The following is a 25,478-nucleotide window of genomic DNA, read 5'->3' on the forward strand; positions in this document are numbered from 1 at the left end:
ATACAAAACAAGGCAAAGTTCACTACAACAAATGATTTGTTCTGAATTATTTGCCCAGTGCTATGACAAAAGCTGGAAAACCCTTAACAGAGGAAGGATGGACCAGGGTTTAGGGCACTAGCCTAGACCCAAGATCAATTCCCTTCCCTGCCACAGATTTTCTTTGTGACCTTGGGCAAGTCACTTAGCCTCTCTGAGCCTCAGTTCCCCACCTGTACAACAGAGATAAAAGCAAAGATGATGTCAAGTGAGCCAAAGGGACTTACTGCTATGGTCTTCTTCTCTTCTGCCTCCACAACACAGGGCCACCAGCCCTTGACAGCTTTCTGCTCAAAGAGCGACACAAATCGATCAGAGGACAAGGTCTCATCCAGGATGTTTAAGGAGCACTTCTCAGCCGTCTTGGCGGGTGTTGGCATCCGGTTGAGGTCCATCTGAACAGAACCTGCAACGTTGAGCATTTACAGGTTGAGCATAAATCACATCTCCCAGGATCTGGAGGAAGATTGGGTTCGGGACAGGCTGGGGGTTCCCTGATCCCATGGCCCCAGCCATAAACGTTAACATGTGGCATAACGGGCACCGAAATCAGGACTGGATTTCCCTATGAGCTCAGCTCCCATTGTGATACCATCCGGCAGCTTTTCTCAGGAACTTAGTGCCCAATGTGCGGAGTGCTGGCCCCAAATGGTTGAGGACCAACTTATTTAAGACCTTGTCTCTCCCTGTGCCCTAGTGCCACTGGGGCAGTCAGGGGGCATCTGGTTTGTATAAGAGCAAGGGGCAGCTGGCAACATTCTCCATTCTCAGGGTCTGGCTACACTGCAATGTAAGCTCAGGGGAAGTGGGGCTCGAGTGGAATCCTGGGCTTGAACATCTACATTGTATTTTAACGCTATGTTAAGACCTTTCTAACCCATGCTCGAACCTAGGCTTGGGCGTCCACACTGCAGTGCTCAGACCCGAGTCAAAGTCACCATATCCCAAAGTCCCTAGCAACCCCTGCCGAAACGTGGCCACTGTAGCCCTAGGACCATGGTGCACTGGGGGAAAACTTTACTGCCCGCCCTACACATTACCAGGAAGCAGCTTGCTTTGGGAAAGGTTTGATGGATTCGCTCACCCTTGCAAACCCAGGCGGCTCTCTGATAGTGTGCTTGGAGATAGGAGATCAGAAGAGAAGGGGTTAACGCTGGCCTGAGCTGCTGCTTTTTGCAAATGGGAGGTAGCTTCCCTTCTCAGTGGAGTGGATTGCAGACTGTTGGGACAGAGAGGCCTGAGGAAGTTGTCCCGTGGAATCGTGGGATACTTCTGGCTCTCTCCTGGGACCCAAGTCAAACAGGGCCGTGTCTACACTGCAGTAAGCCTTGGACCCTGGGTCCCGACTTAACTCACTCTTGGACCTTCCAGCCATGCAGGGCCCTGGGACCCTGGGTCCAAGTCCTGGGTGAGCACCAGTGCAGTGTAGACGGAAGGGGTGTGAGGCTTGAGCCCGAGCTTGTGCTGCAGCATAGACATACCCTGAGCTTTGGAAGTCACTCCCTCTTGGTTTGACATAATTCAGGGTATGCTGCAAGCCATGCTGGCTTGCCTGAGCTCGGAGAGCCTGGCAGGCCACCAGCGGGAGCGTGAAGAACTAGGGACTATGGGAAGAATGAGATCTCCCTTTGTAGAGAGCGTTGAGTTCTATAGATGACAGATCTATCTATCACTCAATAGACATAATCAGCTGCCTCGTTTATATGTGCATCTACGCTGCGTATAATTCATTGCTTACAGCGCTCTGTTAGACGCCTGACAAAAGGGCCTCCCAATTTTGGTTCTCGCTTTGCCAACGTTCAGCAGCCTGAAATGCGGATTTCACGTTGTCCAGTCTCTCAAGTTAAGCAGAGGTTTTCTACAGGGAGGTTAGAACAGTGTTCAGATAAGGAACCACCTAAGGAAATCCCAGAATTAATTGCTCCAGTGTGGTGGTGGGGTCGATGTGCGGCTGGAAGCACAGAAGAGAGGTAATGCTTTGGTCCTGACCATTTGTGGACAATAAAGACCCCACAGCAATATTTTCAGGGGGCAGTCTGTTAGCCCAGATGTCCTGCTTCCCACCCCGTTGGGTATTTACATTCTGCCTGCCCCACCCCTTCCACCTCTGCAATTTCAATTGGATACAATTTGCCTCCTCACTTCCCGTCCCAAACTGTTTTGTCAAAAATTCACTAGTTGTGAAGGATCTTGTTTTCTCCCTACATTGCCTGAACTAGCCATCTTCTAAATCTTACCGCTCCATGGTCCCAGCTAGCCTGATGGGGGCTGGGAACTTCGAATGCACCTAAGTGACTTAGGAGTAGGGGATTTCTCCTTCTAAGTCACTTAGGAAATCTCACCCCTGGATCTTGCTAGTGCATTTACAGCTTGAGCATAGATCACATTTCACAGGATCTGGGGGGAGATTGGGGTCTGGGACCGACTGGAGGTCCCCTGACCCAACCATTAAGAACTGCAAGAGGAACATCACCTAGGTCTGGTCGCCCACTGCCACTGCTCCAACACCGTACTAGCCTGGGAGAGAAGTGGAGTATCTAAAGTTAGACAGCAAAATGCGTCGCAGACACCTACATGCTGATGCAAAGAGGGATTTAGACAGATAAATGCTGATCCAGGCACCTCCTTTGCCTCAGCCGGCGTTTAGGTGACTCCCAGTGGTATTCGGGTGCTCGACTTAGGCAGCCATATTTGAAAGTGGGGCCCAGCCTCGCTCTTTGCGTGTTCAGAGCCAGCAGTGACGAACGCAGAAGAGCTGCCCGGGGGAGTCAATGAGAGACAAGGCAGAGGAGGTAACATCTTTCATTGGAACAGCTTCTCTCCCTCTCACTAACAGTGGAGCCCATAAAGATGTCACCGCGCTCACCTTGTCTCTCTAGTACCCTGCGCCCGACATGGCTACAGCTACCCTGCAAACAGGAAGAGTAAATGAGATCTCCAGAGTTGCCCCTTGGCATGTCCTTGGCAGCTGTTCTGACCAGTCACCGGTGACGCTCTGTTGTGCTGCCTGCCGCAGTCTGCAGAGAGGCAAAAGCTGCTCTCTGAGATGGGTGGTCATTCGCCTCAGGAGGACATGCAAAGCTGGACCTTAAGCCACTGTGTCACGTGTCCCCCCGAACCGTGGCTGGGTTAGACTAAGCCCCTCACAAGAGGGTCCTGAGATCCTCTATGTCCCTGGGGTGGTGTGTGCATACCGATGGCCCTCAAAGATATCATCTCTCTCTGCACTGCATCGTTAGCTGAACACAGAAACTTTTACCATGATCTATCCCGGTGTATTGTGATAATAATGCAAATCTTTAGACCCATGTAAAACAAAAAAAGTGGCAGATTACATTATTTTTCTGGCAACTGGCAAATCCATTAAAAAAAACGGCCAGGCTGGTCAAATGCTGGCCAGGTAGTGACCCTACTTTGGCCCCTTTTCCCAGTGCTTCTTCCCCACCAGTTCTTTCCCAACGGCCCTTTCTGCCCAACAGTTATTCCCAGAATTCTGTGGCCTGTCCAGGCTGGGCCCCATATCCACCCCACTGCCTGTCAGTGAAGACACAAGGGGAAGCTGTCTCCAGCCTAGAGTCATGGCCAAGGCTAACTTCTCTTGCTTGCTCTGGAGTCTGGGCTGCACTGTGCCTCCCTCAGGCAGTCACGCCTGATCGTATGGTTAAATTCACTGTGCCAAGCACTCCCGTGCTAAGAGCCAGGCCATTGCTCCAAGGCCGACCAGCCGTCATCCTTGGAGAGGCGCCGGGGACACTGACAATGATACCGCGCATGTCACAGGGCCGTTCCCCCCAAGAGAGTCCAAAGTGCTTTGTGGGCGTAATCGAAAGCCCCCCTGAAGTCAGTGGGAGTCTTTCCAATAGTGGCAGGCAGCGGGGAAGAATGGATGAGAGCCTGGGAGGCTGAGTTCATTGCTGGCGGGGTACGGGGATTGTGGGAGAGCTCCTGCAGCGGGAGACCAACATCACTTTAAGAAATTTTGAAGTATTGGCAACACTAATTGTCTCTCTCTCACACACAAACAACTCAGAGGGGGGAGTCAGGGGAGTGCAAAAATCAAAAACCAGACCAAAATCACAGCGTGTACACGTTTAATCTTCGGCTTTTTGGATTTGTCTTGTGGTGTTTGAACCATGGTGGTTGGCCAAAAGCTGCTTCAGGGAGACTCCATCCCTTTAACATGCAGCGGAGGCTACAAGTCCCAGTGGGTGCAGGGTATGATGGGACTGGTGGCAACTGAGGGTCGGGGGGCAGAGTACCCGGGCTGCGGTGAATGGGGAAGGTGGTTCTCCCACAGGGCTCGAGCCTGCCTCTCTTACCCAGCTACAGCATCCAGTGGGTGGGACTCACAAGCCCCTTCTCCCTGGGCCAGCGGGCGGCTGCCTTTTTTCACCTGGCTCATTTGTGCAGGTTCCTGCGAAATGTGAGACTTGGGGGGGCAAATACATTTGCAGCGCTGGAGGAGGGTCAGATGCGGGGGCTCCAAATTAATTATTTACATTGTTGGGGGTTGGGCTCGGCTCCATCAGGCACGAGCGAGAGCAGGACCAAAAATCTCCTAGTTAGGATTGGGTGTTCCTGTCACAAAACAACACATCCCTCCATCTGCAGTGTGTGGAGACACACATGCCCCCAGCAGAGAAGCCAAGCACAGTCCCCCAAAGGCTCACAAATCATGAGTCAACTCCAAAAATTATGAGATTTAAAAAAAAAATTTAATATGGACTTCTTTGGTCGGTCTTTTTTTTTTTTTGATCCCGCCCCACCATGCATGTGTAATTCAGTGTTGCCAGCTCTTCCAAATTTGAGTGAGATGATTTTGGCCCATGTGTTCTTTTCTCCCCCAGTTACTAACACTGTTTTCCACCAACTAGGTTATTTGAACTGCTTAACCCTTTACAGGTAAGGAGATCCAGTACAACTGCCAAGGAGGGATTTTATGCTACCCTTCCCTCTATAAAAAGGAAAGGAGGACTTGTGGCATTGGGGTGGGGAGCAGCAGTTTTCGCTCAGGTCCGTTGCCCAGGGCGGACCAGGCCCGAGAGTAGAGCGAAGGAGGGAGTTCCCCTAACTGGCTCCAGCGAAATCTGGGGGCGCCCTCCGCTGGCAGCACAGTTGAGGCCCGTCACTTTACAACTGCTGGTCATGATACTCCGGCGGGTGGACCGACGGCTCCACCATGGCCATGAGTCACCCCTCTAAGGCCCTGACGGGCGCAGTAGTGAGGATTACACCGCAGGGACCGGAATGTCAGCACGTGGGCTCTGCACTCGAACACACGCGCACGTGCAGTGCGTTACCCTCGAGAGCCAACACGCAGGCCGCCGGGAGCCTACGTGCCATTGACTGAGTCTGACCCCACGAGACCGAAGCCCCGCAGGACAGGCCCAGCAACCCCACGCTGCATCCATGGTGGAGAAACCCCGAAGGTGTTTCCCCGACCACCTGTCCCTGCGGGAGGTTCCAGGTGGCCCTTAGCTGGTCAGCTTGGTACAGGAGTGAGGAAGTGGGGGGAAGGGGAGGTGGACGAGGAGCACTCTCGGGCCCAGAAGTAGCTCCATCCCCTTCCTCACACCAAGCTCAGCATGCCCGGGACGCCGAGCCTGTCCCTGCACTGACCAGCTCGACAGCATCATGACAAGAACCCGCAGGAACCCGCACAAATGAGCCAGGTGAAAAAGGGCAGCCGCCGCTGGCCCCGGGAGAAGCGGCTTGTGAGCCCCGCCCTGTGGATGCTGTAGCTGGGTAAGAGAGGCAGGCTCGAGCCCTGTGGGGGAACCACCTTCCCCGTTCACCGCAGCCCGGGTACTCTGCCCCCCGACCCCCAGTGGCCACCAGTCTCATCCTGTCCGGCACCCACTGGGCACTGGGACTTGTAGCCTCCTGCATGTTAAAGGGACAGAGTCTCCCTAGGGCAGCCTGGCCAACCCCGGCAGCTCAAACACCACGAGACAGACCCCAAAACCAGGTGATTGGCTCAAAAGCATGTGAAGTTTTGAAAACACAACCTAACTATGTAGTTTTGGCCTTTGGAATTTTTAACAGCCCCTGCCCCCAGCATGGGATTTTGGGCCCCACTTGCAGGAGCTCTCACCCCACATTGCCCATCCCAAGTTCAGCACTCAGTTCTGCTCCCCAGCCGGAGCCCAGCTTCTCCTGCAGCTCCCAGTTTTTCACCCTCCTCCTTCCAAGCCCTGGGGACTGCAGCAGAGCCCCTTCCCTCCCTCTCCCAGGCCAGGTGTTGCAGGGGGAGGGGAAGGATATGGGGTTGTACCATCCGGTCCCCATTGCTCACAGGGGTCGGGGGACAAGTGGTGGAGCCGCCCTGAGCTGCTGGGGTCTCTGCTCCCCCCTCCCCTCCTGTGAAAGCAGCGTGGGCTCCTAAGAGTAGGGGAGAGAGCCCTGCCAGCTTCCAGCAGCAGTTCTCATTGGCTGCTCTTCCTGGGAGACAGGGCAATAGGAAAGGCAGCCAATCAGAGAGGGATCTGATTCCCTCTCGTGGCGAACCGGGGAAGTCCCGGATGACTGGAAAAAGGCTAATGTAGTGCCAATCTTTAAAAAAGGGAAGAAGGAAGATCCTGGGAACTACAGGCCAGTCAGCCTCACCTCAGTCCCTGGAAAAATCATGGAGCAGGTCCTCAAAGAATCAATCCTGAAGCACTTGCATGAGAGGAAAGTGATCAGGAACAGCCAGCATGGATTCACCAAGGGAAGGTCATGCCTGACTAATCTAATCGCCTTTTATGATGAGATTACTGGTTCTGTGGATGAAGGGAAAGCAGTGGATGTATTGTTTCTTGACTTTAGCAAAGCTTTTGACACGGTCTCCCATAGTATTCTTGTCAGCAAGTTAAGGAAGTATGGGCTGGATGAATGCACTATAAGGTGGGTAGAAAGCTGGCTAAATTGTCGGGCTCAACGGGTAGTGATCAATGGCTCCATGTCTAGTTGGCAGCCGGTATCAAGTGGAGTGCCCCAAGGGTCGGTCCTGGGGCCGGTTTTATTCAATATCTTCATAAATGATCTGGAGGATGGTGTGGATTGCACTCTCAGCAAATTTGCGGATGATACTAAACTGGGAGGAGTGGTAGATACGCTGGAGGGGAGGGATAGGATACAGAAGGACCTAGACCAATTGGAAGATTGGGCCAAAAGGAATCTGATGAGGTTCAATAAGGATAAGTGCAGGGTCCTGCACTTAGGATGGAAGAACCCAATGCACAGCTACAGACTAGGGACCGAATGGCTAGGCAGCAGTTCTGCAGAAAAGGACCTAGGGGTGACAGTGGACGAGAAGCTGGATATGAGTCAGCAGTGTGCCCTTGTTGCCAAGAAGGCCAATGGCATTTTGGGATGTATAAGTAGGGGCATAGCGAGCAGATCGAGGGACGTGATCGTTCCCCTCTATCCGACATTGGTGAGGCCTCATCTGGAGTACTGTGTCCAGTTTTGGGCCCCACACTTCAAGAAGGATGTGGATAAATTGGAGAGAGTCCAGCGAAGGGCAACAAAAATGATTAGGGGACTGGAACACATGAGTTATGAGGAGAGGCTGAGGGAGCTGGGATTGTTTAGCTTGCAGAAGAGAAGAATGAGGGGGGATTTGATAGCTGCTTTCAACTACCTGAAAGGGGGTTCCAAAGAGGATGGCTCTAGACTGTTCTCAATGGTAGCAGATGACAGAACGAGGAGTAATGGTCTCAAGTTGCAGTGGGGGAGGTTTAGATTGGATATTAGGAAAAACTTTTTCACTAAGAGGGTGGTGAAACACTGGAATGCGTTACCTAGGGAGGTGGTAGAATCTCCTTCCTTAGAGGTTTTTAAGGTCAGGCTTGACAAAGCCCTGGCTGGGATGATTTAACTGGGAATTGGTCCTGCTTTGAGCAGGGGGTTGGACTAGATGACCTTCTGGGGTCCCTTCCAACCCTGATATTCTATGATTCTATGATTCTATGATCTGAAATGCATGTAGGGATTGGAGGTTCTGACTTCGCCCCAACCTGGCTTCCAGCCCTAGCCCCGCTGGACTCACCGCCTCCCCTGTCAGGGTGAGGTCTAGGGTTGCCAACTTTCAAATTGCACAAAACTGAACACCCTAGCCCCGCCCCTTCCTCGAGGCAACGCCCCCTGCCACGCCACTTCCCCGAGGCCCTGCCCCCCACTCACTACATTCGCTCTCCCTCGGTGGCTCACTCTCCCCAACCCTCACTCACCTTCACTGGGCTGCGGCAGGGAGTTGGGATGCAGGAGAGGGTGACAGCTCTAACTGGGGGTGTGGGCTCTGGGGTGGGGCTGGGGAAGAGGGGTTTGGGGTGCAGGAGGGGGCTCTGGGCTGGGGATTGGGATGCAGGCTCCATCTGGGGGTGCGGGTTCTGGGGTGGGACTGAAGGGTTCAGGGTGCAGGAGGGGGGTGCAGGTTGAGGCAGGGGGTTGGGGTGCAGGGGGGATGAGGGCTCCAGCTGGGGGTGTGGTCTTTGGGGTGGGGCTGGGGATGAGGGGCTTGGGGTACACAAAGGGGCTGTGAGTTTGGGGGGGGCTCAGGGCTGGGGCAGGGGGTTGGGACTCGGGGTGGGGGTGCAGGCTTACCTCAGAAGGCTCCCAGTCAGCAATGCTGTAGGGCTAAGGCAGGCTTCCTGCCTGTCCCGGCACTGTGCTGCAACCAGCAGGTCCAGCTACTAGGCGGAGGGGCCAGGAGGCTCCGCGCACTCCTCTCACCCTCAGGCACCACCCCTGCAGCTCCCATTGGCCGCGATTCCCAGGCAGTGGGCGTGTGGAGCTGGTGCTCTGGGCGGGGGCAGTGCGCGGAGCATCGTGTCTCCCCCGCATAGGAGCCAGACTTGCTGGCTGCTTCCGGGGCGCAGTGCAGTGCCAGAACTAGCCTGCCTTAGCCCTGCAGCACTGCTGACTGGACTTTTAATGGCCCAGTTGGTGGTGCTGGCCGGAGCCGCCAGGGTCCCTTTTCGATGGGGCGTTCCAGTCGAAAACCGGACACCAGGTCACCCTAGTGAGGTCCCTGCAGGTCAGGGATGAGGCTCGGCGGGGGATGGGAAGGGCTGGTGCTGAGGTGCCATGCAGTTCCCTTTGGGGGACAGCAGTGGCCATGCTGGGCCCAGTCCAGAGCTGGGGCAAATGGACGTCAGTGGCAGCGTCCCCATTTACACCCACTCAGGATCCGTCCCGCCACCTCCAGGGCTTGGGCCAGCTGAGCCCTGAGCGCACTGAGTGAAGGAAGACACCTGGGGATTTCATTAGTAGAGACTGAGGGAGCCTGATCCCTCAGGAGGAGCAAACCTAGCAGGAAAACGGCCTATTTCCCAGGCAGCGCCTCCAGCTGCTCCTGCATTAACCCTGTGCAGACGATGCAGGGCAGGGTCGGAGCTGGGAATTATCGGTGTTTTCATTCACAAGTGCCCAGAGAGAGGGTCACACTGGCACCAGGCCGCTTGCATGGGGACCACCTCTAATTTGCATTCAGTGGAGAAGATTGCATGCGCACTCTCTAACATATGCAGCCACCTTGCAAAGCCCTCACTGGTGCCGCTCTCCCTCTTGGGGTCCACTAGGACTTCAGAGGCATATCCCATAGTGCTTTGTGCTGCCGTGACCTCAGCCACTCTAAGTCTTTCCCCGTGAACTCTGAGAGCCCTGGTCTGCGTTTGTGGACACACAGGGGGAAGGGTGGGAAGGCGCTAGAGAACTATCAGCACTCACGTAATGTAGCCTGGGTCCATACTGCTGAGTGGGACACAGGCTGTGACCCACGTGCCCAGCTGGGCCAGCTAGCCAAGTGAAAAGCAGCTCTTCACCAGGGTCAGAGGGTTGGGGGTGTGGATGGGAAGGGGCGAGGGGAACACCCAAGACCCCGCATTAACTCTTTAGTGAAGACAGACCCTGGATACTGTTGTGTTCCAGGGGAGCACTGCATGTTAGATGTGGAGTCTCCCCCATCTGCGCATTAACTCTTTAGTGAAGACAGACCCTGGATACTGTTGTGTTCCGGGGGAGCACTGCATGTTAGATGTGGAGTCTCCCCCATCTGCCCCTCTGTGTTAACAACAGTGACTGCAGCACAGAAAGCTGGGGGCTGCATCAGACCTATGGGGTGCATTGTGTCCCAGCCCCCACTTTAAGCAAACTAGAAAACATCCCTCCTCCAACCCTGAGTCAGGCACCTAATAAACAGCCACTAAACAATTCTGCGGTGCAGAGGCAACTGCCTATTCATACCCTGGACAACAATGGGCCATGTGGACATGCAGATAAATCCACCTGCTCACTCCAGCGCACACGAAGGGAGACAGAAACATGGACCTCCAGCCAGACTGATAAATACACGGACACAAAGACTCTCTCCCAAATTTCAGCCCTGCCTGGGGGAAAACCCCCTCTGAGATTGGCTGCCTCCCTCTGGGGGCAGAGCGTGTCTGGACTGCTGCGGGGGAGGGAGAAGTGATGGAGGCGGCACAGTGATGCAGAGAACTGATGGGGAAGCTGGGGGGTGGGGGGATGAACTGATGTTGGGGGAGAACTGATGGGACAAAGCTTCTGCAGCAGGGGGCCAAAGTCACTTCACTCCATACATTTGGGAGACCAGGCCACACTGATCATCACCCGCACACATTGTATTCAGAAATCAAAAGAATGGCCAGAAAACTCACTGCAACATGCAGCAGGGCTGAGCTGAAGAGTGAGGTTAGTTTTGGGCAACACATTTCAATGCAGAGCAGTCAAATCACAGAGAGTTTGGAGAAGAGAGATCAGAAAGGTTTAGAAATTAAAATGCCCTGAAGAGATCAGAAGATGGAACACCTCACATTTCTATGGCACCTGAAACAGCCCAAAGCACTTCACAAACTATATACATCCCGTGCAGCCACTTCTGGGGTAGAACGCCCAGCAAACTGCACAAAACAGAGCGGGCGGGATTTTGGCCAAGGAAGCCAAGCTCCTGCATTCTTACACAAAATGCCACTGGATCTTTAATGTCCATGCAGAACAGACCGGACCTTGGTAATTTAAGTCTTGTCTTAAAGACTCACGTGTAGCAAACTGCATGGAATTCAGTTTATCTACCTTGGCATGGGCTGAAAGGCCGGGCATGTTTGTTCTGGAGGAGAAAAGGCGGAGGGGAAACATGAAAAGTGACTACAAATACAGGATATTAAAAGGGTGTTAGAAAGAGGTTTGAAGCCAATTCTCACTCATTACTGAAGACAAAACAAGATGCTCTGGGCTTATGGAAAGCTGCATCAAGGTGGAATCCTACGAAAAACTGTTTAAACTCTTAAGAATATTGAAGATGATGGGGCAGGTACCAAGGTTTGTGAAATCAGCATTAATGGAGGTACTGGGATAGAACCAGAGCTCATGTAAATCAGAGCAGCTCTACAGAAGTCATTGGAACTACTACTAATTTATACCAGCTGAGGGCCTGGTGCACTGAAGGTGGAGATCGGAGACCTATCACTTAGGGATTGCATCAGTCCTGCTGTGATACAGGGATCTGAACTATGCTGCCAATGACCCACTAGACTTTCCTGTAATCCAAAGGATTCCACAGTTATTTGATCTCTAGGGCCATAGCTTGCTCTCTCTCTCTCTATTTCAGTACTGGGCGTGACATTCATTGCCTGAAACTTTTTATCAGCGAAAAACGCAAATTCTGAGACACCAAAACATTTCTCAGATGTCTGACGGCTTCACCGAGTGGTTCATAGCGAAACCAAAAAAACTTCTGAAAAAAAGTTTCAATTTTTCACTTCAAAATGACTTGTACAGAAATTTCATTTGGTTTTTTTAAAGTTAAAAAAAATCAAACTAAATCGACGTGGAATGTTTAGTGTTGAGTCCAACAAAACATTTTGTTCTACTCAAAAGGATTTTTTTTTTACTTTTCTATTTGCCAAAAATGTTCTAAAAATTACTTCTCAGGTCGACTCGATTTTTTTTTTATATATTTTTCAGAATTGACAGCAACCTGAGAAATCAGTTCTTTGAACTAGGGACACGTCCCAACTTACCCAAGTAGTCATCAAAAGAGAATTTGTCATTGTCCCAGATCTGGAGGATAAGCTGAGGTGGGACTTTATTATCCGTCTTGTCCAAGCTCCAGAAGTGCTCCTGTGATCACAGGGGAAAGGAAACAAACCAGAAAATATGTTGAGCAGAAAGAGGAATACAGGGGCAATCGTCATTTCAGACATTGTGTGTCTTTAGCTCCTTCAGTGCACGCAGCCATGCTACCACAGACTGTAATCTCATTAGTTCTCACATGTTATAAACACTGGCCTTAGCCAAAGCATGGATGGGAGACATTCAGTGGTGGTGTAGGTGTCTCCTGCTGCCTAGAGCACCCAGGGCCAATGACCCCGAAGGGTGGTAACAGGTACCATGCTGCTGAAGGATCTCTCTTTTCAATGCATACATTTTAAGGCCACAAGAACCAATCATAATCATCCAGTCCGAACTCCTGCGTAACAGAGGCCAGAGGACCTCACCCTGCAATTCCTGCATCAAGACCACAATTTCTGTTTGGGCTATGGGAGATCTGTTAGAAAGATATCTAGTCTTGACTGAATGGCTGCATGTGATGGAGAACCCCACCACATCCCAAATTCCAAATTACCATCCATGTTTACAATGTATGCCTTATTTCTAGTCTGAATTTGTTTCCCTTCTGCTTCCAGTCATTGGATCTCATTCTGCCTTTTACTGCTAGATTAAAGAGCCATCTACTGTAAGAAATCTCTTCCACATACAGATACATACAGACTTTGATCAAGTTACCTCTTAAACTTTTCTTTCATAAACTAAATTGATTGAGTTTCTTCAGTTTCTCTCACTGGAAGGCACGATTTTCAGATCTCGAATCATTCTTGTGATTTTTTTCTGAACCCTTCCAATTTTTCATCATCTTTTGAAGTGTGAACCACAGAACTGGATACAGTATTCCAGTAATGGTCCCACCAGATGAGTCTTGGTCCCTGTCACAGGGGGCCTACCCCGCACCGGCCCTGAGAGGGTTAAAACCAGCTGAGCGGCAGGCAGCCAAAGGAGTGGCTGCAGGGGAAACAGCCAATCAGGGCCCCGCTGGCCCATATAAAAGGAAGTTGCAGACCAGAGTGAAGGAGTCTGCTGTAGGGAGCCCTAGGGAGAAGAATGACTTCCTAGGGGACTACAGAGAGACCAGCACCTGGGGAAGGGCAGAGGCTAGCAGGGACCGGGGAAAGCTAGGGAGAGCTCCTGATGGGCTGCCAAGACTTACAGGCTCAAGGCCCTGGGAAGAGGGCAAAGGAGCTGGAGCCAGAGGCAGAAGCAGAAGGAGCTGAGGCTGCGGGGAAGTGGCCCAGGGAATAGAGACAGTGGGCTGGAAGGAAGAGGCAGCAGGAAGCTGCTGTTTATATGATCCCTGGGCCGGAGCCCAGAGTAGTGGGTGGGCCTGGGCCCCCCCACTAGCCGCTGAAGGAGCGGCCCAGCTGTGTACTGCCAAGTCGCTGCGAGGAGTGGCTGGACTCTTGGTGGAGGAGTCCCCTGGAAGTGGGGGAAACCGGATGGTGACCCGGCCGCAGGGCTGTGCCATGAAACAGATGCTCAGAGGAAGGAGCCATAATGGGTCTGCAGGCGGAGGCAAGGACGGGAGCCACCACCACCTGAGGGTGCACCCGCTGGGACTGAGCTAGTTCCCAAAATGCCCAGCAGGAGGCACCAGGTGGTGAGTGACCCCATGACAGTCCCACTAATATTCCAGCAATGGTCCCACCGGAAGAGTCTTAGGCCTTGAACACCGAGTCATTAAAGATCCCCTGGCCCTTTTTGCAAGAGCTGGGATGTCAGTCCTGGTGGTCTGGCCATATGCTGATGTAAGAAATTGCATTGTGACCATCTAAATGTTCCCTGCACTTTCCATTAGATATGGTGCTCTCCCTCCATTCACCATCAGCCAGCTTTGCTCTTTGCAAATCTTCCCTCTGGAAACTTGGGTTCACATCCTGTGTACGCTCCAAGTGAAACTGAGCTTGTGGTGGCATCATCTAGTTTATCATAGATATTGGCCCACGTCAAAAAAACTGCCACTTAATTTGGTACAATTGGTCAGTGTCGTCTCTAAAAGGACCTGGTACTATGCTATTAGAAAGTGCCTGCAGATTAGGAGTGAGGTGCTTCGGTAGAGAGAGATGGAGATTCGTGCACAGTGAAGGCTTCATAATTCCTGGATCTAGTCAATGGAGTATTGCTCACATGGGGACGCAGGGTCAGGACCACTATCTCTGTTGAATGTTCTCATTAAGAGCCATGGTGCATCCCGTAGGCAAGGCTTCACGCCATCCTGTGTCAACATGGCACTATCATAAATGAAACTTGATTTAATTAAAACCAGGAAATGTGGGAATTATTCATGACACATTCTCCCCACCATAAATTCACCACTGGAGCTACAAACCTTGTATTCATTATATCAAGCAATATAAGAAAAAAGAATGTGTCAGACTCCATAAAAACATAAATAATTGACATGGGGCGATGGTGGGGGGAGGGGAATATTTAAACCCCATTGAAACTGGTTTAATTTAAGAGATCCCTCTGGAAGGTTGTATTTCAATTTATCTCCAATCCTCTGCTCACTTTGTAAAAACACATTGACGGTTTTGAAATGGGGTGTTTTATTTATGCATCTTAAATATTTTAGGATCCAGAAAAATTATAAAATAATAAATGGAAACTGCAATTTTTTCACCTCTTCCTCCGAGAAACTGGTGTTTTTTCAAGGGGGTGGGAGAGGGGAGTCATTTTCCCAAGTAATAAATTATTCTAAATTAAAACTGCTAAAAAGGACTGGCGTCTTGAGTCTTCCCTTTCCTACGTTTTGATTATGTCCTACCCTGTAGAGGGACTGTTAGCTACCCAAGGGGGAAACCACAGAAGAGGGTCCCCTGGGAAGTGTTATGGATATAGAAAGTCAACTTACAAAAGAGATATGGTTAAAACGTGGATGTCTTAAAGTGAGCCACCCAAATCCGTATTTTAGGTACCTAGACTATGCAACCCCATTTTCGGACGATCTGAGTACCTGCAACTCCCAGTTACGGGAAGGGCCTAACTTTAAGGGACCTGAGTTTCAAAATGCTGACCTGCCCCTTTAAATGCTGGAGGTAGGAGTGGCCTCCTTTTGCTCACCAGAAGAAAGGAGGCGGAGCTCCTGCCAAGAGGGGCAGAGACTTAGAGTCTGAGGGACCGACAACGAGGCTAACTGGCTCTGAGGGTGAACATATCATAGAAGCCGAAGATATCGCTGTATGTTCAATTTCACAGTGTCTCCCACAGTGAAAAGCACGTGGCATTTAACTGACTTTCATCAGCCGAGTCCATACTTTTTGCCACCGAAAACATGATGTTGGGAACAGGGATGAAATGTAGAATCTATTCGCAATTCATGGGGTGAGATGAAGAATTCGCAGCAAGCCGAATGCTGGGGCCCCTTGTCTGAGCCAAGTCCCGCCACGCTAACTCACGCTCCATTTTGATTTCAGTGGGCTTGATTCTAATGGCCTTATTCATACGTAGGCCTTGTCTACACTCCCACTTCTGTCAGTGTAACTTACGTCACTCAAGGGTGTGAAAAAACCCAAATCCCTGAGCGACACCGGCGGAAGCGCAGGTGTGGACAGTGCTATGTCGGTGGGAGAGCGTCTCCTGCCCACACAGCTACTGCTGCTCGTTGAGCTGGTTTTATTCTGTGGGCGGGAGAGCCCTCTCCCAATGGCACAGAGCGACTACATGAGCGGCACCATCGAACTCACATAGACCCATCGAACTCAACCGTATGGAAAACGGAAGGCAGCCTGGACTGGCAGCAGGGCACTGACTTGGGTGTTGGTAGACCTGGCCTCTACTCCTAAGCAGCTGTGTAACCTCGACAAGATCTCCTCTCTATCTCTGCTTCCCCCCACCCCCAAACCCTTTGCTGATTTAGACTGTAGCTCCTCTGGGCAGGGACTGTAATGGGGCCCTGATCTCAGCCTCTCATTGCTACCCTAATGCCAATAATAACATGTGGAATACGATGCTACTGAGTCTGGGCAGCAGAAACTGGCACAATGGGGTTGCTCATGTACTCAGTTACTGCTCAGCCAGGGTATCAGAATCCGGTCCTCAACTTTTAGTCTGCAATAAGCACATTCACCGTCCAACACTGCAGCTTTTACTCAGCTGATCAACCCTGCCTTCAGTGAGGCTCTCTGCCTGACTAAGGATGACTCACGCAGGATGAGGCGTTTGGCGGATTCAGATACAGCACACAGTTTGCACAATCGGTACAGCTTGGCCTTTCTTGTGGAAAAATACTGTCAGCGTGGCTTGGCCAGCAGGAGAACTCTCCTCCTAGGAGCCATGTGAACCAAGAGACACTGCAGAGCAAATCTGGAAACTAGGTTGTGAAAAGGGATCAGGTGGAGGGGAAAGGGGAGGAATTCGATGCATAGCTAAGTTTATGGTCTATTTCGAAGCAGCGAGAAATTTGCCTCGATGATTAAACCTTGCTACGAAGGTGCACCATAAAATTACCCTTTGCAACAATTTTGCAAGCCCGGGAGGGAAAAGGAGGTGAATTATTGTCGGTTTTGTTTTGCAGTGGTTTGGAGAGGGGGCGGTGTGTAAATGTTTTATGATTGTGAATAATACAGGAAGGAGGCATAAGAAATTGTTTCTATCGCTAGCAAAGTGTTGACAGAGCTGCAATTCTTCTGGGCTGTTTATGTTCTACGGAATACAAAGTCAAGAGCATTTTCTCTGGGGCATTGTGACCCTGAACTGCTGGTTTCCACTCGGTATCTTTGAAGAAAGTCTGGCTTGTTTCAGCCTGTGTCTGGAGGAAAGAGCTTCTTTTTTGGCCCCATAGCCTGCATTTGTTCCTCCTGGCTGCTCCAGAGGGGGACCCTGTGGCTGGGCGAGAGGCCCTGGAGCATCTCATTGGTGGTTGGCTGTCCGCTTTTTCTTGTGGCAGTTGAGCCCCTCCTCTTGTGACAACTAGAACTAACTGTTCCAAGGAGCAATCCTTCAAGGTGTCAAGAAACAGCTTCTCTGAACTTTGTCCCATTAGGACATTTCATCTATTTATAATAAGTAGGCAGCTGAAATCATCCATTATTACTATTTCATTTGACTATGTTGCCTCTTTGAGCTCTGACTACTTTTGCCAACTCTCACAATTTTATCCAGCCTTTCACAATCCTTGGTGTTTTTCTTCAAGCCCCAGCTCTTGGAGTCAGGTGACTGCAATAGTCTCAGTATTCACTTTGAACAAAAATTCAGTTTCTAGCCTTCCTGGTAACAAACAAAAGCTTGGAAATGTGACCTCTTCAGGCTCAAAAATTAGAAGGCAGATGAAAAGAACCCAACATTTCTTATTTTTAAATTCTCTTGATTTTTAAGCCAATCTCGTGATTTTGGGGGGGAACTGGCATAATTTTTAATTCTTGGGATTGGTAGCAACAGTCTCCATTAAAATTCTATCCTCAGAGTCCTTTCACTGATCAGGAGGCTGGCACCTTAACCCTATGAGTAATATACTGTTACTACTATATGACTGTGCAGTGCCTAGCACAATGGAGCCAAGAGCTAATGGAAGGCTGTAGTTGTCATCACTCTCTAAATGTTAAATAAATTATTTATTATTAATAATAATTATAGACTTGGGATTTTTATTCTCCAGACCAGGGGAGGGCAAACTATGGCCCATGGGCCAGATCCTGCCCATCAGAGCTTTCAATCTGGCCCACGGGATTGCCAGCCCCATGGTGCAGCAGGGCTAAGAAAGGCTCCCTGCCTGCCCTGGCCCTGCGCCGCTCCCGGAAGTGGCCGGCACCACATCCCTGCGGCCCCTGGGGGAGGGGGCAGGCAGAGGGCTCCATTGGCCGGGAACAGGGAACCGCAGCTAATGGGAGCTGCGGGGGTGGTACCCACAGGCAAGGGGAGTGCGCGGCAGAGCCGCCTGCCCCACCCCACCCCCAGGAGCCACTGCTGGACATGCTGGCCACATCCATGAGTGGCGCAGGGCCAGGGCAGGCAGGGAGCCTGCCTTAGCCCCGCTGCGCGCCGCTGCCACCGCGGAACTGCTCGAGGTAAGTGGCGCCGGGCCGGAGCCCACACCCCAAACCCCTCCTGCACCCCACACCCCAACCCCGTGCCCTGAGCCCCCAAACCCCCTGCCTTGAACCCCCTGCCTCACCCCTCCTGTACCCAAACCCCCTATCCGGAGCTCCCTCCTGCACCCCAAGACCCTGCTCCTGCACTCCCTCCCACACCACAATCTTCTGCCCCAGCCCTGATTCATAGCCCTGCATACAATTTCCCCACTCAGATGTGGCCCTCGGTTTGCTCACCCCTTCTCCAGACCCTATGGCATGGTGCTCTATACTCTGGAATTGTGTCTCACTGCAGTCTATGGAATGTATTTGGCATAGTGCTAATTCCTCAGTCTTTACAATCTGTCCTTTCTATATAATTTATAGCCAGGTACCAGAGTGTTTGTTGACTTTTGTTATTCCACTATCTTTCAGTAATGTCTAGCACATCATATTCCTCGTACATTGCCAGGCATTTCGGTTCACCCATTTTTGCCTTCCATTTTCTTGCTATGTTATCCATTTCTGTATATGTTTGTTTCTTTTATTATTAATACAATCAATAATCAGAAATAGAGCTGGTTGAAATTTTTCAACTGAAATATTTTTCATCAACATGGAAATGTTAGATTTGATTAAAATTTTGATTTTTCCAATGGAAACAAACTGAATTTTTTTGTTTCAAGTTGAAATTTTCATTTCATTTTTCAAAAACCAAAATATATTCAGTTTTCAGGTTCCACCATCTCATCTTTGTCTCCTGTATTTTACATTCCCCTTATTTTTTTCCACTGTAAAAGAAGGGAGGAAAGCAGAAAAAGGAGGGGGGGAAATCTCCATACTGAAAATCAATTACTGTTTTTTATCCCAGTTTTTGATAGCCAAAATGAAATGAAAATTTCAACAAAATGCAAAATTCAGTTTGAATTTTCTTCAACTGAAAAAAATCAAAATTTTCCACTAAAAATATCAAACAAAAATGTTTTGGGCACACTATGTTGCAGGAATAAACTTGGATTTTCCAACCAGCTCTAATCATGAGAAGAAAGAAAAGTTGGCTAGAAAGCACGCTAGATTGTCAGGCTCAACGAGTAGTGATCAACGGCTCGATGTCTAGTTGGTAGCCGGTATCAAGTGGAGTGCCCGAGGGTTCGGTCCTGGGGCTGGTTTTGTTTAACATCTTTGTTAATGATCTGGATGATGGGATGGATTGCACCCTCAGCAAGTTCACAGATAACACTAAACTGGTGGGGGGAGGGGAAGTAGATACGCTCGAGGGTAGGGAAAGGGTCCTGAGTGACCTAGACAAATTGGAGGATTGGGCCAGAAGAAATCTGATGAGTTTTTTAAGGCCCGGCCTGACAAAGCCCTGGCTGGGATGATTTAGTTGGGGTTGGTCCTGCTTTGGGTAGGGGGTTGGACTAGATCACCTCCTGAGGTCTCTTCCAACCCTAATCTGCTATGATTCTATGATTTACATGACCCTATGCAAACATTTTCAAAAGAAAGGGCTTTAAAGAATGTGCCACTGATCCTGCAGGCACTCCATGTATGAATCCAGTGTTAGCTGAGGTTCCCTGGCATCCTACAGAAGGTGCTCAGCACCTTGTATGATCAGAACCTAAGTTCTTCAAGGAGCTTTGGTATCTTTCAAGGTGAAAAGCACAATATACCATGAGAAAAAAGCTATGGTGTTGTAGCAGCAGTAATTGTAATTCTGGTTATTTTTCATGAGGAGGAAGGAAATGGGTAACTGTCCGCATAACTCAAGGGATAAACTCCAAAGAATGTGTGATGAGCATACTGAGCCAGATCTGCCTGTCTACTGATTTGTCTTAGGATTTTATAATGCAGAGCACCTCCCACATAGAATCAATAGCAACAGCAAAGTCCCTAATGGACTTCACAGAGTCTCTGGCTCTTCTCCCTGACCCCAGGCTGGCATACATCTGCTTAGGTCCATGGAATGCAATGGCCAAGTTACCCCAGAAGAGGTTCTGGCCCACAACACTCCTGGGCGGTCACTACCAGGAAGACATCAACAAATGGCAGTGAATCGACAGGAATTACTTGGTGAAAACAACTTTCAAGGAAGCGAGGTAGGGTGAGGGCTGGACATGGGTATAGTTAGGAGTCATGGGGAAAAAACAAGCCTCTGGATGTAAGTCTCCTTCTTGCCCACTTTTTCCACTAGTCCATAGTGCCGCTCCCTGCTTCTCTTCAAATCCATCTTAAGACCCACCACTACCATGATGCCTACAGGAAACTGCCAACTGATAATGGCTACATAGAAAGCCGGTCAAGTTTGCTGCTATATCTGGGCCCTGATTTAGCAAAGCATTCAAGCAGAGGACTTCAACAGGGACTTAAACATGTGCTGATGCACTTTGTTAAACTGGGGGTGTATTAATTTACATACACATCCTACATTTAAATGTCTCACAACCATCAAGTCATGCCTCTGGGTATCCTACATAACCACTTATTCTTAGCACTGTTATCCACCTGCTCCCACCCCAACTACCCACTCTCATTTGTTATATCCACTTCCTGTGTCTTATCTTAAATAAGATTGAAGTAGGGGTGGTGTCTCCTTATATGTTTATATAGCACCCAGCCCTTGTCTAGGTCTTCGGAGCCTACTGCTATAGAAGAATCATGGAATCATAGAATATCAGGTTTGGAAGGGACCTCAGAAGGTCATCTAGTCCAACCCCCTGCTCAAAGCAGGACCAATCCCCAACTAAATCAAGAATCACACAAAATGAAGGGGAAGTAGAAGAAGAACATGCAGGGTGAGTTTAGGACATTTTCTATGGGTGAGATCCATTAATCTGCGGAGTAAACTCCCAAGGGAAGTAGCAGAAAGCTCATTGTTTAAAACAAAACTAGCCAAAGCCCTGGAGGAAAGTCTGTAGGAACCAATTTTGCATTGGCAGAGGAATGAGGAAGATGATTCAACGGACCTGTATGCATCTCTACCTTTGATGTTTCATTACGCTATTACAAGCAGAGACTAGCCTTATGCAAACCTCTTCATTTGATTTTCCCTCAATTTTAGGGTGAATATTTGCAATCCGGATCTGAATTTTGCATTCCGAGGTCCATCTCTCAATGGGGAGCTCAAGGTTCTTTGTGGATTAACTAACAGAGCGTGTAGCTCCAGGACAAACAAAGGAGTGGAAAGCCAGTGCCGGCACTCTTCTCTGCAGCACTTTCAGCTCAAATGCCACCTCCAGGAAGCCTGGGCGCAGGTGGCTTTTAGCTGCTTAGAATTTGCTGTCTGACCATTTTGATTTAAATTCCGCTTTCTATGGCTGTATTTAAAGATCAGTGCATGGGCTTTTTACAGCAGCAGTAATGAACCTGGAGTTCAAACAGCACATGGCGAGATCAAAAATTGAAAGAGTGGAATGTGTCCTGCAAACACAAAGCATGGCTTTTCATTCGTTATTTTTGCCTCTACAGAGCTATTTTACAAGCTGTTTATTTTCTGATACAGTGTTGGCAGACATGTGGTCGGAGGAGAATCAATATCGGCACAGTGGGATGTATTTTCTTAAAGGGTTTATTGGGGGGGCTTTGCTTTTTCAAAGGGGATAATTGAATGTGCTACACACTGTACTTTTGATTTGTTTAACATGAAGCGTGAAATGGGTAGAGGTATGATTCTGTCAATCATCTTAAGTATCCAGTGATTCGCATTGAAACTGGGCACCTTCACGGGGGGTTGAAGCGGTGGGTGGAGGGGCTGGCTAGCTCAGGGGATTGGTAATGGAACTAAGGAGTCTTTCACACCAAAGCCCTGGCTCCAATCCATCTAACTCCAGAAAGTTATTTTCCTGTGAAGGGAATTGGAAGAGTGGCTCCTAATCTAGCTCACATCTAGGCAAAGGCCACACCCCAATAAGCTTTCTTAGGCAGAGAGACCAATGGCTGAATGCACACAGAGACCAAGTTCTTACTGGAAGGGCAGTGTGATGGAGGCAAGAACTCTTGTGGGGGGATTAATTCAGTATTGGAGTTTGTAACTGTAACACCGACAGACTCTGGTTATCAGCAGGTGGGATCAAACCTGGGACCTCAGGAGCTAAATGCATGAGCCTCCACCGCATGAGCTAAAAGCCCTATGGCTGTTAGCTAAGGCTGTAGAGCAGACTCATTAATATCTCTCTCCCTCTCTCTCTAAGTGGTCTCAGCATCACTAGAAGGGACAGAACACCACACCCAGGAGGTGTGTGGTGTTACATACTTCCCCTAGCTGAGGAAGCACATCCCGAGCTTCAGAGACTTCCCAGTGGAAATCCCAGATGAGCTCCCCCTTGTAACGGCGACAGATCCTGGTCATCGGCAGGCAGAATCGAACCTGGGACCGCTGAAGCTAAATGCATGAGCCTCTGCTGCATGAGCTAAAAGCCATGTGGCCCTTAGCTAAGGCTGTAGAGCAGACTCAATCTCTCTCTCTAAGTGGTCTCCGTGCCACTACAAGGGACAGAACACCCCACCCAGGAGGCCTGTGGTTACATGATGATACCCCAAAGCAAGCCAGTTCCTGCAGAGAGAGATGGGACCTTAAAAAAAAACTTCTCGGGAGAACTGGGGTAGGAGAGGTGGGGCAAAGTAGAATAGATCTCACCCCACCCCCCACCCATGAACGTATTCCTGGATATTCTGCCTTCATTTTCCTTAATTTAATCCCAGCATGTCTAGCTCTACCCACCCACACACCCCTGCCTGCTCCTAGGCTTCCCTGACTCTTATATCCCCTTCCAATATCTGTAGGCTCTTCCCTCCCTTCACTTTTGCCAACCCATGTTATGAAGATAATTGACTATTTGTAGCTTGATCAGCAGCACACTGCTGAGGACTGTCATTGTATATTTGGCCCCAATTCAGGATACGTGATGACAATTTCCTCATCTCGGGGTTCACTGCTACAGCTGGGCACACATGAGGTAAGTCGAGTGCCCTCTGAAGGTCTGTTTGATCCCCCTTGTGGCTGTCTTTTACTAGCACTACTTCATATGTCCAGAACCCCTTCTCGAGAGTCAGTCCCTCTAACCCAGCGGTTCTCAAACTGTGGATTGTGACCCCATTTTAATGGGGTCACCAGGGCTGGCTCAGACTTGCTGGGGCCCGGGGCCAAAGCCCAAGCCCCACCACCCAGGACTGAAGCTGAAGCCTGAGCCGCACCACCCAGGGCTGAAGCAAAAGCCCCAGGGCTTCAGTCCGGGGTGGTAGGACTCAGGTTACAGGCTCCCTGCCTGGGGCTGAAGCCCTTGGGTTTCAGCTTTGGACCCCCTGCCTGGAGCAGTGGGGCCTGGGCTTTGGCCCCCCAACCCAGGACAGTGGGGCTCGGGCAGGCTCAGGCTTCTGTCCCCACTCCTGGGGTAATGTAGTAATTTTTGTTCTCAGAAGGGGGTCACGGTGCAATGACGTTTGAGAACTCCTGCTCTAACCCCTTAACCACTGCTGTTGTGTAACCCACTGATTCATTGATTCGAAGGCCAGAAGGAAAGAAGTGTCACTAATCCTCCCTTCACCCCCATCATTCCCATGTAAAAACAGATCAATGGCAGGCATATCATTGCATAACTTCAATATGTTGTTTGCTGTGTAGAACAAGCACATGTTGTTTGTGGTGTTGTTGTAGCCATACTGGTTCCAGGATACGAGACCAGATGTATGAGGTAATTCTTTTACTGGACCATGCTTCTGAGCTTTTCTCTTTCAGCAACAAATGTTGGTCCAGTAGAAGATATTGCCTCAAATACCTTGTCTCTAACAAGAAGTATAGTCAGTCCCCCAAGGACTATAACTAAGCGGATGTAGGAAGCTTACCTTTTTAGCAATGTGACAGACTTGCTCAGCGGGAAGGTAGTCAAAGGGGAAGACAAATCTCCAGTTGAAATTCCCTTCGCCTCCCATAGACCGGTAATGCACATCGGTCTTCTGTTTGTTCTCCTCATGGCCAATCATCCAACTGCAAAATACAAAGGCACTGAGTAATGAAATGAAAACAAAGGATCTTTGAGCAACTCACTCAAAACTGATGGGTGCAGATATAAAGATGACTGAAGGAATAATGACAGGTTTCAGAGTAGCAGCCATGTTAGTCTGTATCCACAAAAAGAAGAGGAGTACTTGTGGCACCTTAGAGACTAAAATTTATTTGAGCATAAGCTATCGTGAGCTACAGCTCACTTCATCGGATGCAACTCACGAAAGCTTATACTCAAATAAATTTGTTAGTCTCTAAGGTGCCACAAGTCCTCCTTTTCTTTTTGAAGGAATAATGATTGGCATATTGCCCATTGGTTACCTATTGGCTTCCAACTGGTTTTAAGATGTTTTTGACCTACAAAGTCCTAAATGACCTGGGACCTACCTACATAAGGGAGCCTAACTTTAGCTTTGACAGTTTTGGTCAGTAATTGCAAAATAACTTTCTGTAGGAAATTTTAATACAAAATTATGCATTTATTTAGTATAAAATTTAATACAAAATTAGAAATAAAAAAATCTCCTTGTCATAGAATCATAGACATGTGGGGCTGAAAGGGACCTTCAGAGGTCGTCAAGTCCAGCCCCCTGCGCTGAGGCAGAATCAAGTAAGCTTAGATCATCCCTGACAGCTGTTTGTTTAATCTGTTCTTCACAACTCCAGTCATGGGGATTCCACAAACCTCCCTTGGAAGCCTATTCTAGTGTTTAATCATCCTTACATTAGAAAGCTTTTCCTAGTAGCTAACCTAAATCTCCCTTGCGGCAGATTAAGCCCATGACTTCTTGGCCTACCTTCCGTGGGCATGGAGAACAGCTGATCACCGTCCTCTTTGTACCAGCCCTTAATGTATTTCTAGACATATCTGTACTGGTGCTAACAAGAACCATCATGCCTGGCACAATGGGGCCCTGGTCTCTGTTGGGGCTCTAGGTGCTTCTTTGATACAGATAATAAATAGCAGTTTAGCTTCTTGCAAACAAAACGCACTGTTATTTATTTGAGGTATTAGGGCCCTGATTGTGATCTATCTCATCTGCCTGCTTATAAGGACCCAGCCCATCACAGTAGCCTCTGAGCTCTAGTTAGGAGGCCAACTAGGAGTCACACATAGTCACTAGTCTGACTTGTGACAGAGGTGCCTTTGTACCATAGGGCACAGTGCCAAATCACTTATGTGTCATGTGGGATTGGCTTTATAGGAGCCAGTGTCATGCAGGAATGTTGATTACCCCATCTTGGGAAGACATGGCAAATGATGGCTGGGCAAAGCATTTAGCTCATTTACAGCAATGGGTGATCTGTATGTTTGTTGG

General features: G+C 49.6%; 1 protein-coding gene across 2 annotated transcripts in view; it reads right to left on the reverse strand.

Moving 5' to 3' along the window:
* DYSF (dysferlin) overlaps positions 1–25,478 on the reverse strand; it is a gene marked incomplete at its 5' end in the record, with an annotated part of 306,191 nt that overhangs the window by 17,208 nt on the left and 263,505 nt on the right. For both annotated transcript variants that reach the window (XM_084626184.1, XM_084626183.1), the window contains 3 exons: positions 267–445; positions 12,060–12,159; positions 24,000–24,141. In XM_084626184.1, coding sequence (XP_084482310.1) covers positions 267–445; positions 12,060–12,159; positions 24,000–24,141 — 421 coding nt within the window. The remainder of the gene's footprint in view (positions 1–266; positions 446–12,059; positions 12,160–23,999; positions 24,142–25,478) is intronic.

Source organism: Lepidochelys olivacea (assembly GCF_965140295.1).
Source record: "Lepidochelys olivacea isolate rLepOli2 genome assembly, chromosome: 4".
NCBI lineage: Eukaryota > Metazoa > Chordata > Testudines > Cheloniidae > Lepidochelys > Lepidochelys olivacea.